The sequence below is a fragment of the Lichenostomus cassidix genome, chromosome 4 (genome assembly GCF_008360975.1).
Source record: "Lichenostomus cassidix isolate B80296 chromosome 4, HeHo_3.0, whole genome shotgun sequence".
Lineage (NCBI taxonomy): Eukaryota > Metazoa > Chordata > Aves > Passeriformes > Meliphagidae > Lichenostomus > Lichenostomus cassidix.
This window is the reverse complement of record NC_139484.1, coordinates 54,698,467-54,715,537: the sequence shown is the minus strand read 5'-3', so window position 1 is coordinate 54,715,537 and position 17,071 is coordinate 54,698,467. Positions and strand designations below refer to the sequence as shown.

The following is a 17,071-nucleotide window of genomic DNA, read 5'->3' as shown; positions in this document are numbered from 1 at the left end:
CAGAGGAACTTACACAGGCAATGTCTTGTTTCTTTTGTTACTGAAAGTTCCTCAGACACAGGCAAGAAGTGGCTGTATATAAATGATTTTTTCCACCAGCAGAAACTGTCTTTTCTGGTTACCTAGGGACACCCCATCACTTTGTAGAGATGCAGATGGAAAAGAATGCTGAGTATGAGCTTCTAGCACCAAAAGAATAGATCAAATTACAGATGTACAAGAGTCTGTTCTGATGTACCCACAGCAGCTGGTGAGTGTTACTGACATACTGTCATAATGCTTATGTCCAATTAAGGTATCTTCCTCAATGTCCTAAACAGCTCACATCTCTGGTAACCTTTTTTCTTTTCTGTTTCAGATTTTGGGTTTATTTTGTTGGCATTTTCTGTATTAGAATTTGGTTTTATTAATGGGAGTTATACTCATATTTATCCTGTATAAAAGTAGACAATATTGCCTGAAATAACTCTGATATAAATACTGATAAATAAATATCTGATTAATAAATGTGTTTTTACCTGATCTACTCTCCTTTTCTTCCATTACCTCACATCATCAACAATTAGAAAATAGCTGTTGTAGTCTACTTTGGATGATTGAAATTTTGTCTGTTTGCAGAAGAATATTTTTGGACTATTGATCCAATAAAGAAAATGAGCCTGGGGAACCACATACCTCTAGAGATACTACTGGGAAAAATGACTGCAGAAAGGAAAAACAGAGTTGTTTTGTCAGATTAAATCATCTGCCTCATTAGACCTAGGCAGCATTCAGTCTGGCTGCAATGAACTTTCTACCAGGTGCTGAACAATTAATCACCAGAGAAATAGGTCAGATAACTAAAGGAAGAACTCTCCTATTAAAACAAACAAACAAACAAAAAACCAAACCAGCAATGGCTAAAACACAACTTCTCTAAATCTTAAGAACATATACAATTATTTGTATGCTGAAAAGACTGACATTCTAAAGCTGAGGAATATTTTCAGTGAAGGTGACTGATGGTAAAATCAACCAGACAAATATAATAAAAAATTAGGGATTCTGTAGGAAGATGCATTGGATAGCCAAAATGTTGCAAGCCTGCAATAAAGAGAGAGAAGCTTTAGTGAAAAACTCATTTTTCTTCTGTGGGATAGTAGCTACATTATTTATAAATGTTTGAGTAATAGTGAATATATGGAAAAAAGGGAAATAACCAATTTAATTGACACATTTAAAATTTACGCAGGAAACTAATAGTTTTTTAATATATAAATGTTAATCAGAAACTAGTAAGTTTGCAAAAAGCATTGCATTGATAACTCAGAGTATAAGACTATCCATCTATTTCTTTGGCATCCTTTCAACTACAGTATTTATCTACTTTGATCTCTGTAGATGTTAAGCACTAGACATGTACATTATTATTGAGTGTGACAGTAAGTGTTGAGAAAAGACACTCTTCAGCAGACACTGACCTGGGAACACCAGAAGGTATATCAGCAGCAATGGACCAACCTTCAGAAGATGACTCAGAGATGACACTGCTTAAAGCAGCCATCTAAGGGCTGAAGGCACCTATTACAAATTCTCAAGGCTAGGAAGTTTCCTTTTTTTACCTTTTCTTACCTGACTATTTCTGGCTTGGTTTTTTTGGGTTTTTTTTTTTTTTTCAACTGTATCTATAAGTTTGAGTTTCTAGAATGAAAAATGGAAAAACCTTTCCTCGTATTCATTCTGCCCAGTAGTGGTTTGCTGACCACATGTGCTTAGTTCCAAATCAACTAAAATACATGCTGCTGTCTACAAATGACTTCTTAGTGCTGTTTGAGCTAAATATTTAATCAAGAGAAAATTCACAGGAGTTCTGTGTTAAAGATTTCTATCTACTCCTCACTCACCCACAGATGAGAAGTCATTTCAACAGCTGTTTTGATTCAATTTATCTTGTAATTTATGAAAACTTAATTGAAGAAATAACTTCTACAGAATGCCTGAAATTACTAATACCAAAATTTCTGTCATATTTTTGTCTTATGCCCACTGTGATCTCTGCCTAATCATTTCACATATTGGTCCACATTTGCTTTCATACTCCACAATTGTGTGCATAACTCTCTTTGACATCCAGACCACTCTAAAGAAAAGAAAAATGGCATTAAAGCCCCTATGTTTATTACACACTATTTTTAGGAAGAAATGCTAGTCATTATGAGTCTTCTGAAAGGAATATTGAGGAAAAGCTTGACAGAGCACTGCAACAGGCTTCTCAGAGAGTTCACAGAGTCTCCTTCACTAGAAGCATTCAAATCCTGCCCAGATGCAATCCCATGCAGCTCACGCTACATGAACCTGCTTTAGCAGGGGGGCTGGACTAGATGATCTCCAGAGGTCCTTTCCAACCCAACCATTCTGGGATTCTGTGGTATTACTCCTTTTCCATCCATGAACAGTGTGAGGAGGGACATCACTGTGGAAATGTTGATATTCCCAACGATCATAGCCTGGATGGCAAAACAGCTCCAGAAGTGGCTGGTTTCAGAGCAAACACAAGTAACTTCCACTTTGTTTCCAGTCATTCAATCCTCGTCAAAAACTGTTGTAAATGTCACAAGTAACTACCTATGTGTCTGTGGTTTTGCTTTTTTTTCCCAGCTGATGAATGGGAAGTTGTTAATAGCCAAGATTACTAAAATGGGATTAGGAGCTGCTTTGACATTTTGGAGGAATGAATTGTTTCACTAATTTAGCTCAATTATTACAATTTTAGCTGTAAACCTCTACTGCTGTCACTGTCAGGGCTGCTAACAAGGATTTTAGATAGATCCCAGTAACAGAGGTATATGGAATCCACATTTTGCAATAATATATATGGCTACTTCCATGCCATTTTTTTTCTATTAGATGCTCTAACTACTCTAAGAGTATTTCCTAAATACCAAGGTCTTCCTATTTAAATATTTTTGACCAGTCATATAATTTGGACTTCTTCTCTGAACCTTATTCCTAGAGGTGTAAGTTTCAGTGCATACCTGGATGAAGAGGGGTTTATTTTCCTGTTTATATAATTAATAAGTGATATAGCTTTTGAAAAGCAACCCAGCTTTCCCAAGAAACTTAGGACAAAGCCATTTTAATTTAGGAATGGGCAGATTTCATGGTTCAACCTCTCTGTCTCCAACACTTTACCCAGAAAACTGACATAGAAGGAAGATATTCACAAAGAAAACCTCTTCCATTTCAAGTTCATATGATCCTTATACATGAAGATCGCAAAGTACTCTTCAGAAAAGTACTAAAAGTATACTGAAATCTTATAAATCAATATCCTGAGTATGGCATAATCTTAAAATGGTAACCTCCTGCACCACATAGCTACTCGGTTCTCGTATCTCATTCTACTTATGAATGACTTTAGAAAAAACTTGGCATACAAGAAGAAATAATTTTAAATTGATACCGAGTTGTATCTAGGAACAAAGCTTCCTGATTAGGTGTGAATATGTTACTCTTTATACCTAATAAATTACTGTTTTAAAAAACCAGTAAAGTTTATCAAGGAGGACATAACCTAATTAAAGAAGAGTTAAATATTTAACCTAGGGACAAAGCCTGCGCAATCCACAACCCATGAGAGTGAATAAATCTATTCTGCTGCTCATCACGTTAGGAGCTGTCATACAATATTAAAAACATCTATTTGAAAATACTTTTATAACAACAGTAAAACCACTCAGCAGTTAAAGGCAACTGGGCAAAACCACAGAAAGCACACTGCAATCTAAGTGAGTGCAATACATCATAAAATAATATTTAACTGAGAGATAAAGTCTCTGAAACCCACAACCTACTAAAGCATATAAATCTATTCTGCTACTTATCACTTTCAGAGCTGTCATACAATATTAAAAACATCTATTTGAAAATACTTCTACAAAACAGAATCACTCAGCAGTAGAAGGCAATCGGACAAAACCACAGAAAGCATACTATTATCTGAGTGAGTGCAGCACAAGTATAAACAAGTATATACAATATTTACTCTGAATATACTTTATTATTTTCAAAAAGAATGAAAATAATTGCATACTATTATTATCATACACATAATCTGCATTGAAGAGTCTGAAGGAAGCAGAATATTTCTTATACTTATGATAGTTATTATGACACTGAACAGAGGAAAATGAGATTTTGCTCTTGATTTACATCATTGTACCTGATCCTTCCAAATTAATGTGGTGTTTCACAAAGCTCACAATCATGACAATCTAGTGTAAGATAAATTATCTTCAGGTTTTTGTTACCATAATAGGGACACAACAGGATTAAAAGCTACAGAATGAGTTTTAGCATCCTGCATTGGGTGCACTGTGTTAAAGATTATTACTTATTCTGATCTCCAGGTACATACAGGATGTGTGTTATATATGGTAAACTATTAAATTGTGTGAAATAAGTAAAAAGATTTTGTTGGGATGTGTTAACCTCTGTGAAAATGAAAGATGGAATATAACCTACGCACACCGAGAAAATTACAAATGTCCTTATAAAATCCAGCACTTTCAGAAAGCTGAAACCAACTTCCTCACAGATTTCTGGAACATAACATGTATAGTCTTGCTATACTTGTAAAATTTCCTTTTTTTAAACATGCTGCTTAAGAACTTCTCTAACATTTGCACAATTTTACAATGCATGTACTTTTCATTCATGAGTGGAAATGAATAGCTTTGATACTTATTAACATATTGACAATTTTTTCAATTCCCTAGTAAAAGTGTTAAAGTCTTTTTTTTTCCCTATTGTAATCTGTTCAGATCTTTAAATCACAAGTTTAAGAAAAAAAATGGGGGGAAAATCTGCACTGGTCCTGAGCTATGAGCAAAAACATTTCTTCAATCTGTGGAATTTATCTGAGGCCCATTAACACACACCATTATTTATATCTATTACTTGATTCCCATGCAACATGACTTTTATGTCATTCACAGAGGTTAAACATCACAGAGGAATGGGGCAGATATTTCTCCCAGAGTTTTTCTCTAGGTGGCATACTGGAAATCTGTCCTGCACTAGGTAAGAAGAAACTTTAAGACTCTGCACACACAGACTGCTAGACTTCTGTCCAGTGAGGCAGGCAAAACAGGCAGCTGCACAAGACACTTATTTCTTACAGAAATAATACAACCACTTACAGACATCTTTGCTGTATTTTGAATTGTCTTTCTATTATCAGCTTCTCCAGCCATAGCAACGAGTACAGACAACAATAAAATGATGTATTTTACTAGGGAATCCAAACAGATGGGACAATCAGACTCAACAGAGCACACCCAAACATGCCAAACAACCTAAAAAGTAAATATAGGGGTCTTTTCCCCAATCTTTGCAACCTCTACTGCTGGAAATAACTTCTATGATAACAACATTTATCATGTTGATTGGTATTTCTATTTAAAACTAAACACAGCACAAAAAGAAAATCAGAAGTCCATACACTTAAAGGAATCTCTCCATTATCATGTAAACTTAATATAATGTACTCTAACACAAACATAAAATCTTTATAAAAATGCACTTGATAAAGCATTTTTGTCATCTCTGCAAGTCCACGCAAGGCAGCAACACAGACAGAGTACCATTTGAGTAACTTCCTTATTTAAAATCACTTGAAAGGAAGACTGAATTTCTAGAAAGGGTTACATAAACAGGACTCTTTTAGACCTTTTCACAGGAGAAAATTTTGCTTATATTCTTACACATTAATACATGAAACCACAATTAGTCAACAAAGTTCTTCTTTTCATAAGTGTAAATATGTACACTGCACTCCAACGCCAGCTTACAGGAAGATTTGAGAATTCAATATTCCTTCAATATTTGAGAAACAGACCAATTCAGACTGTAACCTAATAAAACCCTGGGATGCAATGATTGTCATTACATTATTGACCATACTGCAAGCAGTGGTTTTCTTCATCTAACTTTTCATATGGTAAGAATAACAGCTCTCTTAGAAATAAGGTAAAAATAGTCAATATTTCCCTAGCTTTTACATGTAAAAAGAACATTTTAAATAAAGAAAGCTTCTTGTTTTAAATTTTTACTGCTTTATAAAGAAAGAGTATTGCTAATAGAGGAGGAAATCTGTCTAAGAAAAACAAAGCATTAAGCAGTACAATTTGCACTTGATTGCCCTTTGTGAATGTTCAAGTTGCTTAGTTTTGATATAAATATCTTAGTTCTTCCTCAAGCACACTTTTAAATGTTAACAGTAAATTAAATATTCAACAGGTTTTTAAATACTATAAAATACATATCTTGGTCATAACAATCCTAGTACAGATGATGTCAATGTGAATATATTAAAAAACAATTTTGATTACAAGACAGCTTGAAGGCAACATGACTGTATTTGCCTGCAATCATCCTAAAATCTACTTTGACCCTCCACTGCCTTAAAGATTTAAAACAGGAATAAGAGAACCAGACTTTAACACCTAAGTTTACACTGGCAGTTTTCTGGATACCAGTTTATTTTCCCTGCAAAATTAAACCAGCACAGCCAACATCCACAACAGACAGCCACTGATGTGCACGCCGTTCTCGAGGTGACTCAGGTAGTGCCTTACATCCACTTTACAGGTGCCTCCTGCCTCGCTGCAAGAGAAGAACCAGCACACAGAAACGCCGAGCCACTGAAAAGCACGCCCTTACCTTCTAAACCTGCTTCAATCAGCCCAAACTGTTCCAACACTTTTACAAAAAGCACAATCACGATCAACACCGCTATCATTTCAAGCCCTTCCAAGTTCATGGTGAGTTAGGTCATGGTCTGACCACCGCCACCGAGGGAAGTGCTCTTCTGCCCGGCTTTCTTTGCAAAGCCATTAAACTAGGCGCGGGAGGCTCCTGCGAGGGAAGGGGGCGAGTGGGAGGGGAGCGGCAGGGAGCACATCCCGCTGCCCGGCAGAGGCCAGAGAGGCGGGCGGAGCGGCTCGGCCTGCCGGCACTGCCCGGCTCGGCTCGGCACTGCCCGGCTCGGCACAGCCCGGCTCGGCACAGCCCGGCTCGGCACAGCCCTGCGGGCAGCGGGACAGCACAGAGCCCGGCTCACCGGGAAAGGCCCCGCGAAGGGCGGGCGGCGCGGCGGGGCTGGGCGGCTCATCCCGGCGGGCGGGAGGCTCCGGGCGGCGGCGGAGCAGCCTCGGGCTCCGAGCTGTTGCCGCGGCAACGCGGGGAGCGCCGGGCGCGGGGACAGCCCCGGAGAGCGCCGGAGCGGGTGGGGATGGAGCCGCTGTCCCTGGGGACACGGGACCCCTGCCACCCGGGGAGCTGGCTCCGGCCGGAGGAGGTGGCGGGGGGACACTCGCTAACTTCTCCGTTAGTTTCTCCGGGTTAAACAGCTGCCTCGGTACGATGAGATTCCACCTGTTGCATGCGGCAAGTAATACACAACATCGTGTATCTAACAGCTAGCTAGGAACCCTTTTTTTGCTTGTTCGCTGGTTTGTTGGGGGGAGGGGTTGTAATTATAATAAAAAAAAACAAAACAAAAAACCACGTTGTCTCAAATTCTTTAAGGCTTATTCTATGGGCTGATTTTGAAAAACCAAATTGAAAAGACAGATTGAGAATCATAGTCTGAATCACAGGATGGTTTGGTTTGGAAGGGACCTTAAAGCTCATATGGTGCCAACCCCCTCACCACAGGCAAGGGAACACCTTCCACTAGAGCAGGCTGTTCAAAGCCCCATCCCACCTGGCCGTGAACACTTCCAGGGATGGGGCAAGAAAAAGAAAAAGCAAATGCATTATTTTCTTTCATGTTTTTCTTTGGTAATATCTGATAGACTAAATATTTTCCATGAAAATCATTGAGTGAAATACAGTAATACTGACCACAGGACTGAACTGGTGTCATGCCACTAACAGCCACTGGCCTATCTGCAACATTCTGCAGTACTGGCACTGTCACATGCAGTATATTCATGGATAGGGATTTACTCTTGAAATCCCCTAAAAATTTAGCATCTAAGAAGAAATTTACAATAGAAAAACAGCACTTCTTTTGCAGCAAAAAATGAGCAGGGGAACAATTGCAACAAATTTAATCCTGTCTGGTAGAGCACTGTCCCCCTCATGATTGTAATCAATTACTGCCAAGGGCTCAGTTTTCTTTCTTTCCATAGATAAGATTAAAAAAAATTCATTACATTATGTGAGAACTGGCAGCAACTTCTAAGTCCTCCAGGTATACTTGCATTGTAATGGGTGTTGTCATTACTGAAAACAGTGGAATGAACTGCGAGTAACAGCACTAGCAGATATTATATAGGTACCTTTTTTTGTACAGTGGATAGATAAAGCCTTACAGCGTAATGTTCATATGTCATTAGTCTATGATTTTTGCTCAGGGTAGGACTCACTGAAGCTGCTTAAACTTTTTCTGTCAGAAAATCTATGTTTCAACACTCCATCCTAAATATTATGTTCATTTCATTTCTGCAGGCAGCTTTTCATCGGGAATGTTTGCTTTAGTTGCTGCAAACTTTCTCCTTGCGTTCTTTTTTTTTCTCTCATTCAATCTTTGCTCCAAACAAGGCTAAATGTCTTCTCCCTCTAAGCAATTTTATCAATGGCTGTAAGGAAAGTAGGTCTAGCTTTCCTTCAATGTGGAACTATAATAGGCTAATTTATCAGCATCAGGAACATAACATCTGCAACCTTCAACTTTACCTGAAAGGCTTATACAAGTTGTGTTTGGGTACATGCAACATCACCACCTGGATGGGCATGCTCCTTCTCATTAATAGCTTTTGTTAATATTGGTCAGCTGCAAAGTGTAAAAATGAAAACACTTTTTAAAAATACTTTTTTAAAGGTACTTTTGTGACAGTTTGAATTATTGCCCATGATAATCCCTTTTATTCTTGATATATATACAGGTAATCTAATATTCAGTTTAATACACCTTCTCTCATTAAGTCATTGCTTTTGAGAAAACAAAAGTTTTTTATAAAACCTTATAATATCTCTGCTGTAGGAACACAAAATAGCACAAAGCTATCTCTGATCTTCACCCTTCTACCTGTTCAAAAATGGACCTGACTCTGTTGACAGGTAGGATTACAAACTGCATGATATTGTTTGTCTCTCTGAGTACCTTGCCAGAAACAGTGAAGTAGGCTATTGTTTTACTTTTTGCTTTCCATAAAGACCAAAAAAAGAAAAAAAGAAAAAAAAAACCCCAAAAACCTATACAGTTCTATCAAAACATGACAGGAAGAACAAAGCTAACAATTTAAAGTATTGATGCCCTATTTTTTTCTCTTGCCTAACTACCAAAGCCTTTATATATTGTAGAATTAAGCTTTAAAAAGGTGTACAAGTAGGAACACAGGAAATAGGAATGGTAGGAAAGATATTAAATCATTAATTACACAATATATATGTGTTTTATATACAAGAGCATGAAGCCTTATTTTTCTTTTGTGTAACTGCAAATTAAAGGTTTCTGTCCTAAAGCATTATAAATGCTGTCTCCTTTACATCAAAGCATTTCACAGCATTATATTTTATTGTGAGAGTAAATATATGAAATTGAAGTCACTGGTTACAGTTTGAAGTAGGAACACACCTAAATGGTCACTTCTCATCTTGTGATGGAGCTATAAACCACAACACAATGACTCCATTTACTTTACTATGACTAAGATCCTTGATACCATTAATCTTAGTGCTATTGCTTAATGTTATATATCATGAAATGTTAATGTTAAAAAAAGACCCAATCCATTTAGATTGAAAAATGATGAGTTGGTGATAGATTCCCAGTAATGGTTATATTTCTTCCTTACACTTCCTCTTCTTATACTCTTATGTTCATTTGGATGATGGTAAGATCCAAATGATTGGAAGAAATCCACTCCCAGATTTTCATCATGGCTTCCAGGAGGACAATCACTATCCTCTGATATTCCTTACCACCTATCAAAAGAGTTTATGGGAGTCTGGCCTGCAGAAACCAAAATCCATTGGAATTTGTTTAAAACATTCAGATTAGTGATCAAAGCTAACCTTGATGGCTTTGCATAAAGCAATGGGGGCAGCACACGAGCAATAACAGATTTGGGCAAGGTGGTCGTTAGTGGGGGAAGTTAATGGCAGAGTTAATTGGCAGATATGGGTGCAGAAGTCAATGCACTGCAAGAGAAACATGAAATGGAACAATACCAGTAGGAATCCCATGTCACATATAAAGTCTGAGAACAAAATCTCTAATAGAGGATACAATTTCTTGATTTTGAAGGAAAAAATTAAATATTTTTTTCTTTTAAGGGTAAAAATCATAATGTAAAGCCAGAGCAATCTAATGATTGCTTTATAAGTGATGTCCCTCCAACTTCTTGCAAAGTTCAATAATATTTTTGCCTATTTTTAGTAAGAGCAGCTTTGAATAAGTACTCCAACATCCCATAAAATCATTAAAATATCTATTCTATGAGATATTTAAAAGAAGTTAAAGGGTTTTTATTCTTGAAAGGGGAAAGCCCACTCTTTCTTTCCAAAGAAGAAAACGGGCCAGAAAATCTTGATGTATGGTAAGTTCAAATACTATTATCTCAGCAGCTAGCTTTTATTACACTATAGTCTCCCCTTTTCTCTCTCTTAAATTTACTACTAGTCATATAAATTAACAGAAAGAAATAAGACATTATTTTAAATAAATAAATAAATAAAACCTAGCAAATCTTCTAGCTCATCAAATCACTGAGAAAAGCAGGACAAAGATCCAAACTTGTCTCTTTTGACTTAACACTTTTTCTTGGTAATTATTTAATGAATCTGAAAAAAAGTAACAAAATGCTATGACAAATTCAGCCACTATAAATCTGATGTTAAATCTAATAAGGGCCAACACCTTGAAACTTTTCTTACAGGCATTAAGCCAGCATGGAGTGACTTCCATAATTTTCCCAGATTAAACACAGGTAAAAAAGGATCACATCAATCTAACATCACAGTGCCTTATTTCTACCTTTTCACAACTTTTATCTAAGTTTACATCCTGAACTGTGACCAATGTTTTTCAGCTGTCACAATGCAAGGAGCTGCCACAGCTGAGTCTTGATGATGCTGATGTCATGTCAGAAGACTAATTCCCTGTCCCACCCAGGAAGCCATTAGTTACTGATATGACCCTAAAGCAGCAGTTCAGACCCAAGGCAGCAGCAGCAATAATTCCACGGCGTGGAGCTTGTATCTCATGCAAATTGTCTCCCATGGTGTGAGCAGGGCAGGGCATGATATAGTCATGAAGCAGTTCTGTCTCTTCACACTGGCTGCATAATTAGATGGCAATACATAAATCCTGTGCTTTTACAGAACTGATTGAAATAGAAGAAAAAATTATACAATAATTATTCATAATCAGGCTTTTCAAAGACTGACAGAAAACATCCTTACATGCCAGATGAGATGTAGTTCCAGTTGAAAAGTGTACCTGAAGATCTGGATAATATCATTATGTCACTCCAGTTTTGGGTTGCTATAAATGTCAGAAGCAGCACAAAATCTGTCAATGTATCACTTATTCTTTATAATCTGAATATCATGTGGGTATTCTGGAGCGCTTAAAATGGAATTATATTTCAAATTTATCCCTTTCCATGAAGTGAAAATATGGCTCCCTGAATCTGGTAGTGTATATTTCTGGAAACCATAACACTAACTGTGACCATGAGCTATGTCATTAGGAGACAGAAATTTTCTCATCACATACCATTCTGATAACTCCATCTTTGCTAGAGGTCCTTAAACCTCATTAGAAAGAAAAAAAATCAAAATATTCAATGTCTTAAAAATGTCAGACAACTGTATTTTAAAGCTCTCTGTGGAAACTGAAGGTGAAAAACATTTGGCTGCTGTAACTCCACAGTTGGAGCTCAGTTTTTTCTTGTGATTTGTTTGTGCTACTTCTTTATTAGCAAGGAATTTTCTCCTAGGAAACTTAATGATTTTTCAAGTGTTTGCACCCAAGGGAACATACTGATCATTTTCCAAACTACAGAGGAATTCATAGACTTTGTAAAACTCCTATGCATCTTCCACAATGAACAACTAATTTAGCCAGCTTAATTTTGATTTTTGAGATAGTCACAGCTTGTCAAGTGATGGTGCTTTGTAATTCTTGATTTGATTTTCTCAGAATGGCATGGGGTCTCAAAGAGCTCACGATCAGTGCCTCCCACAGCTGTGGGGTGCCACATAAGTTGTGGCAGCAACCCTCCAGCAGTTTATTTCTCCATGGTTCCTCAGGGCTGTTGGTACAACATGACCCACACTTCCAGTGCGTTCAAGACATTCTGTTATTCTGCCAAGGTGTGAGCATGTGAGTAACACTTGAGACACTCACTGAAAGACTCCTAGACATGTCAGTCCTGCAGTCTTTTATCCTATTGCCTCTTACTCCTTTCTCCCTTTTTACTTAAAAATCTAGTGTATATTTAATGCCTTCAGAGAAACAGCTTTAAGATTCAATGTTTTTCCCCTGTCCAGCAACTAAATCTTTAATACAGACTTTCATGGGTTTGCTCCTCAGTTGTTGTGACCTACTCTTTTCTGTCTTTGTCAAGTGCTATCTTGCTCCTCTTTATCCACTCAGGATACTGCCACAAAGATCATCTTGCTTCTCACTCCAGCTACTTCAGTCTTCCCTTTACATTTGTAGTGGATCCACTTTATCACATGCAAAGTATTTGCCATCACCTTCAAGGCCAGTTCTAACATACTATTGCTATACCTAGTCACTGTTGACTTTTACAGGATATTCAGCTGTTAACCCACTCAAGGAATAATTTTAGCCTTACTTAATAATAAATTAGATCTTATTCATAAGAAATGTTGCTGGCTCTAATACAGCCCCATAATATTCTGGAATATTATTATAACAGCATGTAGATGCTGATGTTTTTGAAGCCACAGCTATGGACAGAGGGTGAGAAATTCATGACACAATGTGATAAAATTTTCATCCAGATAGCAAAGAGAGAATACATATCATAAATATTTAGAAATATCATTAATAATGAGAAATACATTTTGTGTTTTGCTACCTTTTTTGCTCCATATTATTGGAAAACTGTCAGGCTTTCTGCAGACTTTAGCTGTAAACATTGTATTAAGTTGGCTTTATCACAAATATGATTAGGAAATTTATCTGTATCCTCAAAATAAGAGACTGACAGAAGAGTTCCACCAGTTCAGCTGATGCAGCATGTGGATATTGGCCAGACTTTTCCTCTGAATCCCTTGTTGGTTCATTAGCAGCTCACTGCAGACAACAAGAGACTTATGCCAATCAACAGTAAAAGTCACAGGAAAGCCTAGCTCATATGCCCATGGAAAACAACTTGAGAGTTTGGAGAAAGACAGCATTTTTCATAGCTCTGCTTTAAAAAACCCAAAGACCCACAAAACAAGACAGAACCAACAAGCTAGGGAAATCTGAAGCCAATCTCTATAGAATCTTTCAGCCTGACTTAAGCCCTAGAGTGCTGTTAGTCCAAATAGCAAGCTTCTACTTTGCCCAGAAGTTTTTATTAAGACAAATGACAGAACAAAAGAGTGACAAGTTCTTTTGTTTGTTTTTTCAGACTGGTTATACGAAGCTAGCCAACATATATTAAATAAATAAGGCAAGCTGACAGATACACTCAGTTTCCAATTCTGCCCAATTAACTTACTTGGAGCACTATGAAGGAGCCCAACAAGTTTCTTCCTAACAATCTGGCAGTCTTTAAATTTCTTTCCTGCAGATCTCTTCCATGTATGGATCTCATACAAGGAAATCCATGTGCCTAAACAAAGCTCATTTCAGGTTCAGAGTCTCAATTTTGCTAGGAGTTTTGGTTTTGGTAGGAGGGTGATGCTAAGCCATCTTATTACAGAGACACACTGAAGGGTGCATTAGGGTGCCTGAAGAGTCGTGGGCATTGCACCATTTTTCTCATGGTCAAAAAAACACTTACAAATAACTATACTGACCATATAGTGAATAGTAATCTTTACCTCATTGACAGTCAATGACTATTAATAATTGCTTTAAGCCATCTGGTGAGGACAGAGGGATGGCCTTTCCATGTGAACAGTTGTACAGAAACACACTTGGATGAGCAGTCTCAGCAGACAGTCCAGACTACATCAGTTGTATGCATGGTCTTTACAGCACAGATTTGAAGAACATTAGTGCAACAGTCCAGAAAGGTATAAAGCATTGACATTTTTTAATTAAATGAACAGAAGATTTCTGTGCACTTAGCACTAAGACTTTCGTTATTGCTTAACTCAGCAGATATATTCTTAAATTTTTAGGCAGGGAATTCTTCTCTTATCTAAATTCTTTCTCCCTTACCAGTCTTTATGCAATGTAAATGCCTGTATCACCACTTCCTTCCTCATTATTGCACTATTTGGTTCCCAGTGGATATTTTTCTTTATAAAGTGGTCATTTGCATACAAAAATATGAATTATGACAGATTCATAATTCTGTTTGTTCTTTAGTCCTCATTATGCTGCTTGAAAGCTACTTTTATTTAAATTCATATTTGCTGCACTGGAAAGATTAGGTCTTGATTTAAACCTTCTCCACTTCAATATGTAAGGTGAATGTGTTTATGTGAGCCGGTAACCTTCCAAAATGGTGTGAAAATTTCTGGAGCAAAGACAGACCCAGTGGAGACACAAAGAACAAACAAGACACTGAAATTTGTTTACATAGTAATTTTTAAATGCATCAAGAGACTGTTGCTCTTTCATTTTAATCTCCTACAGGATTTTCTACAGGAGGCTAGGTAATACTTCTTTTGTTTTTATATTCACTAGCAATATATCATGAAGAGAGCTTTGAATGTTCCAGGGAGTTCAGGAATGTGAAACAATATGAAATATGACTTGAAATGTACCTCATTTGTCAAAACAAACAAAAAACAAGTGGGACACATGCAAAGCTTCACTACAGTTAGGTATTTATTTATTTTGCTTTCTCTGAATACCTCATCAGTTATTTGATAGATGGTTGATCCCCATTGAGTAAAAGAGCCAACATTTTCTCCTCATCTGTTGAAAACATAAAAGGCTTTACTCAAGTAGTGAGGTTGAGCACCTTAAGGACAGGCATCAGAGGATGCATGGGGTGCATGATGGCCCAGCAAAAATCTTGCATGCACCTCCATGTCAGAGTACATGACAGAGAAAGGATTAATTTCCACAGGCTGTCGGGTGATTAAAATATTCTACAGAGTAAAACAAACAAACAAAATTGATTGCTTCCCTTCACATGGAAGATTTAAAAATGTAATTGAAGCAAGTAGACTGTGTCTGTGTTTTCTGTCTGGAAAAGTACTAACGCTAAAATTGTGCTAGATAGGTTAAAAACAAAGCCATTTAAAGACATCTAGATCAATATTTGAGATCACCTGCAAAACCAGTAAAGTCTTAAACTTAACAGCACTAAAGGAAGAGCAGTATTGAAAAAGGAAAAGAGATTCTGAAACCCTTTCTTTTCCCCAAGCTGGGAACCAGACAAAATTAAAATGGCATCCTAAGACTGCAACATAGAAATTAATTTTAGAATGCAAATTAGATTCACCCATTAGTATAGTCATCAGAGGACAGGAGAGCTGTGAAATGAAATATATATATATACAACATGGGAGTGGCTGGAGGTAACAGAGATACACATCTTATATTCCTTTGGCATTATCTGCATGCTTCTCCTTTGTAACTTCAGGTTGGGTTTTCTTCTCTCTGAGAACTATCCCTGTGACCTATTTGCAGTGGTTTGCATCAGAAGAGAAAACCTGAGCTCCATATTCAAAGCAAGCAGCAGCGTCTGGCAAAGGAAGCCCAGGGGAGCAGAGGTACTTGTCAGTAAAGAACTTTTCCACAGAAATGCAATTTGTCAGCAACACCAATGGCTAGAACAGAGTCCACCACTTCTTTTCAGTCTTGCTGCATATGAGGAAGGCAGACCATAGAAAAGATGGCAAGATGAGTTTGTTTCTGTTTCCTAGTACCCACCTGCTCCACAATGTAGGCTCCACGACTTCCACAGGGAAGGTAGGATCACCACAGTACCCAACTGCATGTATTCCACTGCCCAGGAATAGAACCAGGCTCAAGATGTTTCCCATGGTTTACCACTAGAAATGTTACAAACCTAAAACCTGTTTTGAGATCTACCTGACATGGCCTGTGTACTTGACTAACTGCTGGGAGAGTTTCAGGTCTCTATCTTTGAAGCAGTATTTTCATCTGATTGCTTGCAGAACTTTTCATTTCAGTATAATTTTTCTTTACATTCTCTGTTTTTTATGTATCCTTGCACTACTTCCCACTGACATTGCCAGTCACTAACAGTATGTGTAATTTTGTAGCTTTCTCTTTGGAACAAAATTCTCATAGTTTGTCCCCAGCACTAATACTTTGAAACGTGAACATCAAATTACAAGAATGTTTGCATTTTCCCGGTACTACTTGGAACTGTTACTATGTTAGAGATTACCTTGCAATTGAGCCACGGATCACTGTATTTTGACAATTTGGTTGTGTGTCAAATGAGTGATCTCAGACCAGATCTTTGTCCATGCCACCATGTATCCATATTCACCACTTCTTCCCATCTCATATCTCACTGCCAAAGTGAAATGTCAGTGTAATCTTTTCTATATTGCCAAGATATGGGTGGATAAGAAATACTCATACAGTAAAACAAAGCATCCTCTTTGAATTTATAAAAATACATAAACGTACATTTCCTCCTCAGTGAGTAAGATATTGCTATGAAGTGCACATGATGCTCCACCCATCCAGTATTGGGATTCTGTTCTACTGTCTATGCTTCACTATAGTTGCACATACCATCCTCAATACATGACCTGTGACACCCTAACAAACATCTTTGTTGTGCCTTTCCACCATGACCTGCTTTCAGAGTTCTGTCATTTCTATATAGGTAGGTATAATATGCTGGTTTTGACTACAGGAAAAGCTGAACTTCTGTCACAGGGGTTTTTTTTCACA

The 17,071-nt window shown here is 37.4% G+C and overlaps 1 protein-coding gene and 1 long non-coding RNA gene across 7 annotated transcripts in view; one reads left to right on the top strand and one right to left on the bottom strand.

Moving 5' to 3' along the window:
* Positions 1–17,071, bottom strand: part of KCNIP4 (potassium voltage-gated channel interacting protein 4) — a 398,679-nt gene that overhangs the window by 178,417 nt on the left and 203,191 nt on the right. The window contains exon 1 of one of the 6 annotated variants that reach the window (XM_085059248.1): positions 6,703–6,819. The exons of the other annotated variants lie outside the window; for them this stretch is intronic. Coding sequence (XP_084915374.1) covers positions 6,703–6,802 — 100 coding nt within the window. The 5' untranslated portion in view covers positions 6,803–6,819. Of the gene's footprint in view, positions 1–6,702; positions 6,820–17,071 lie in introns of those variants that run through there. 6 annotated transcript variants of the gene reach the window in all.
* On the top strand, positions 7,092–16,125 carry LOC146438516 (uncharacterized). Its single transcript, XR_014851807.1, has 4 exons — positions 7,092–7,449; positions 9,032–9,108; positions 15,827–15,909; positions 15,996–16,125. It is a non-coding gene; the product is annotated as an uncharacterized LOC146438516 (long non-coding RNA).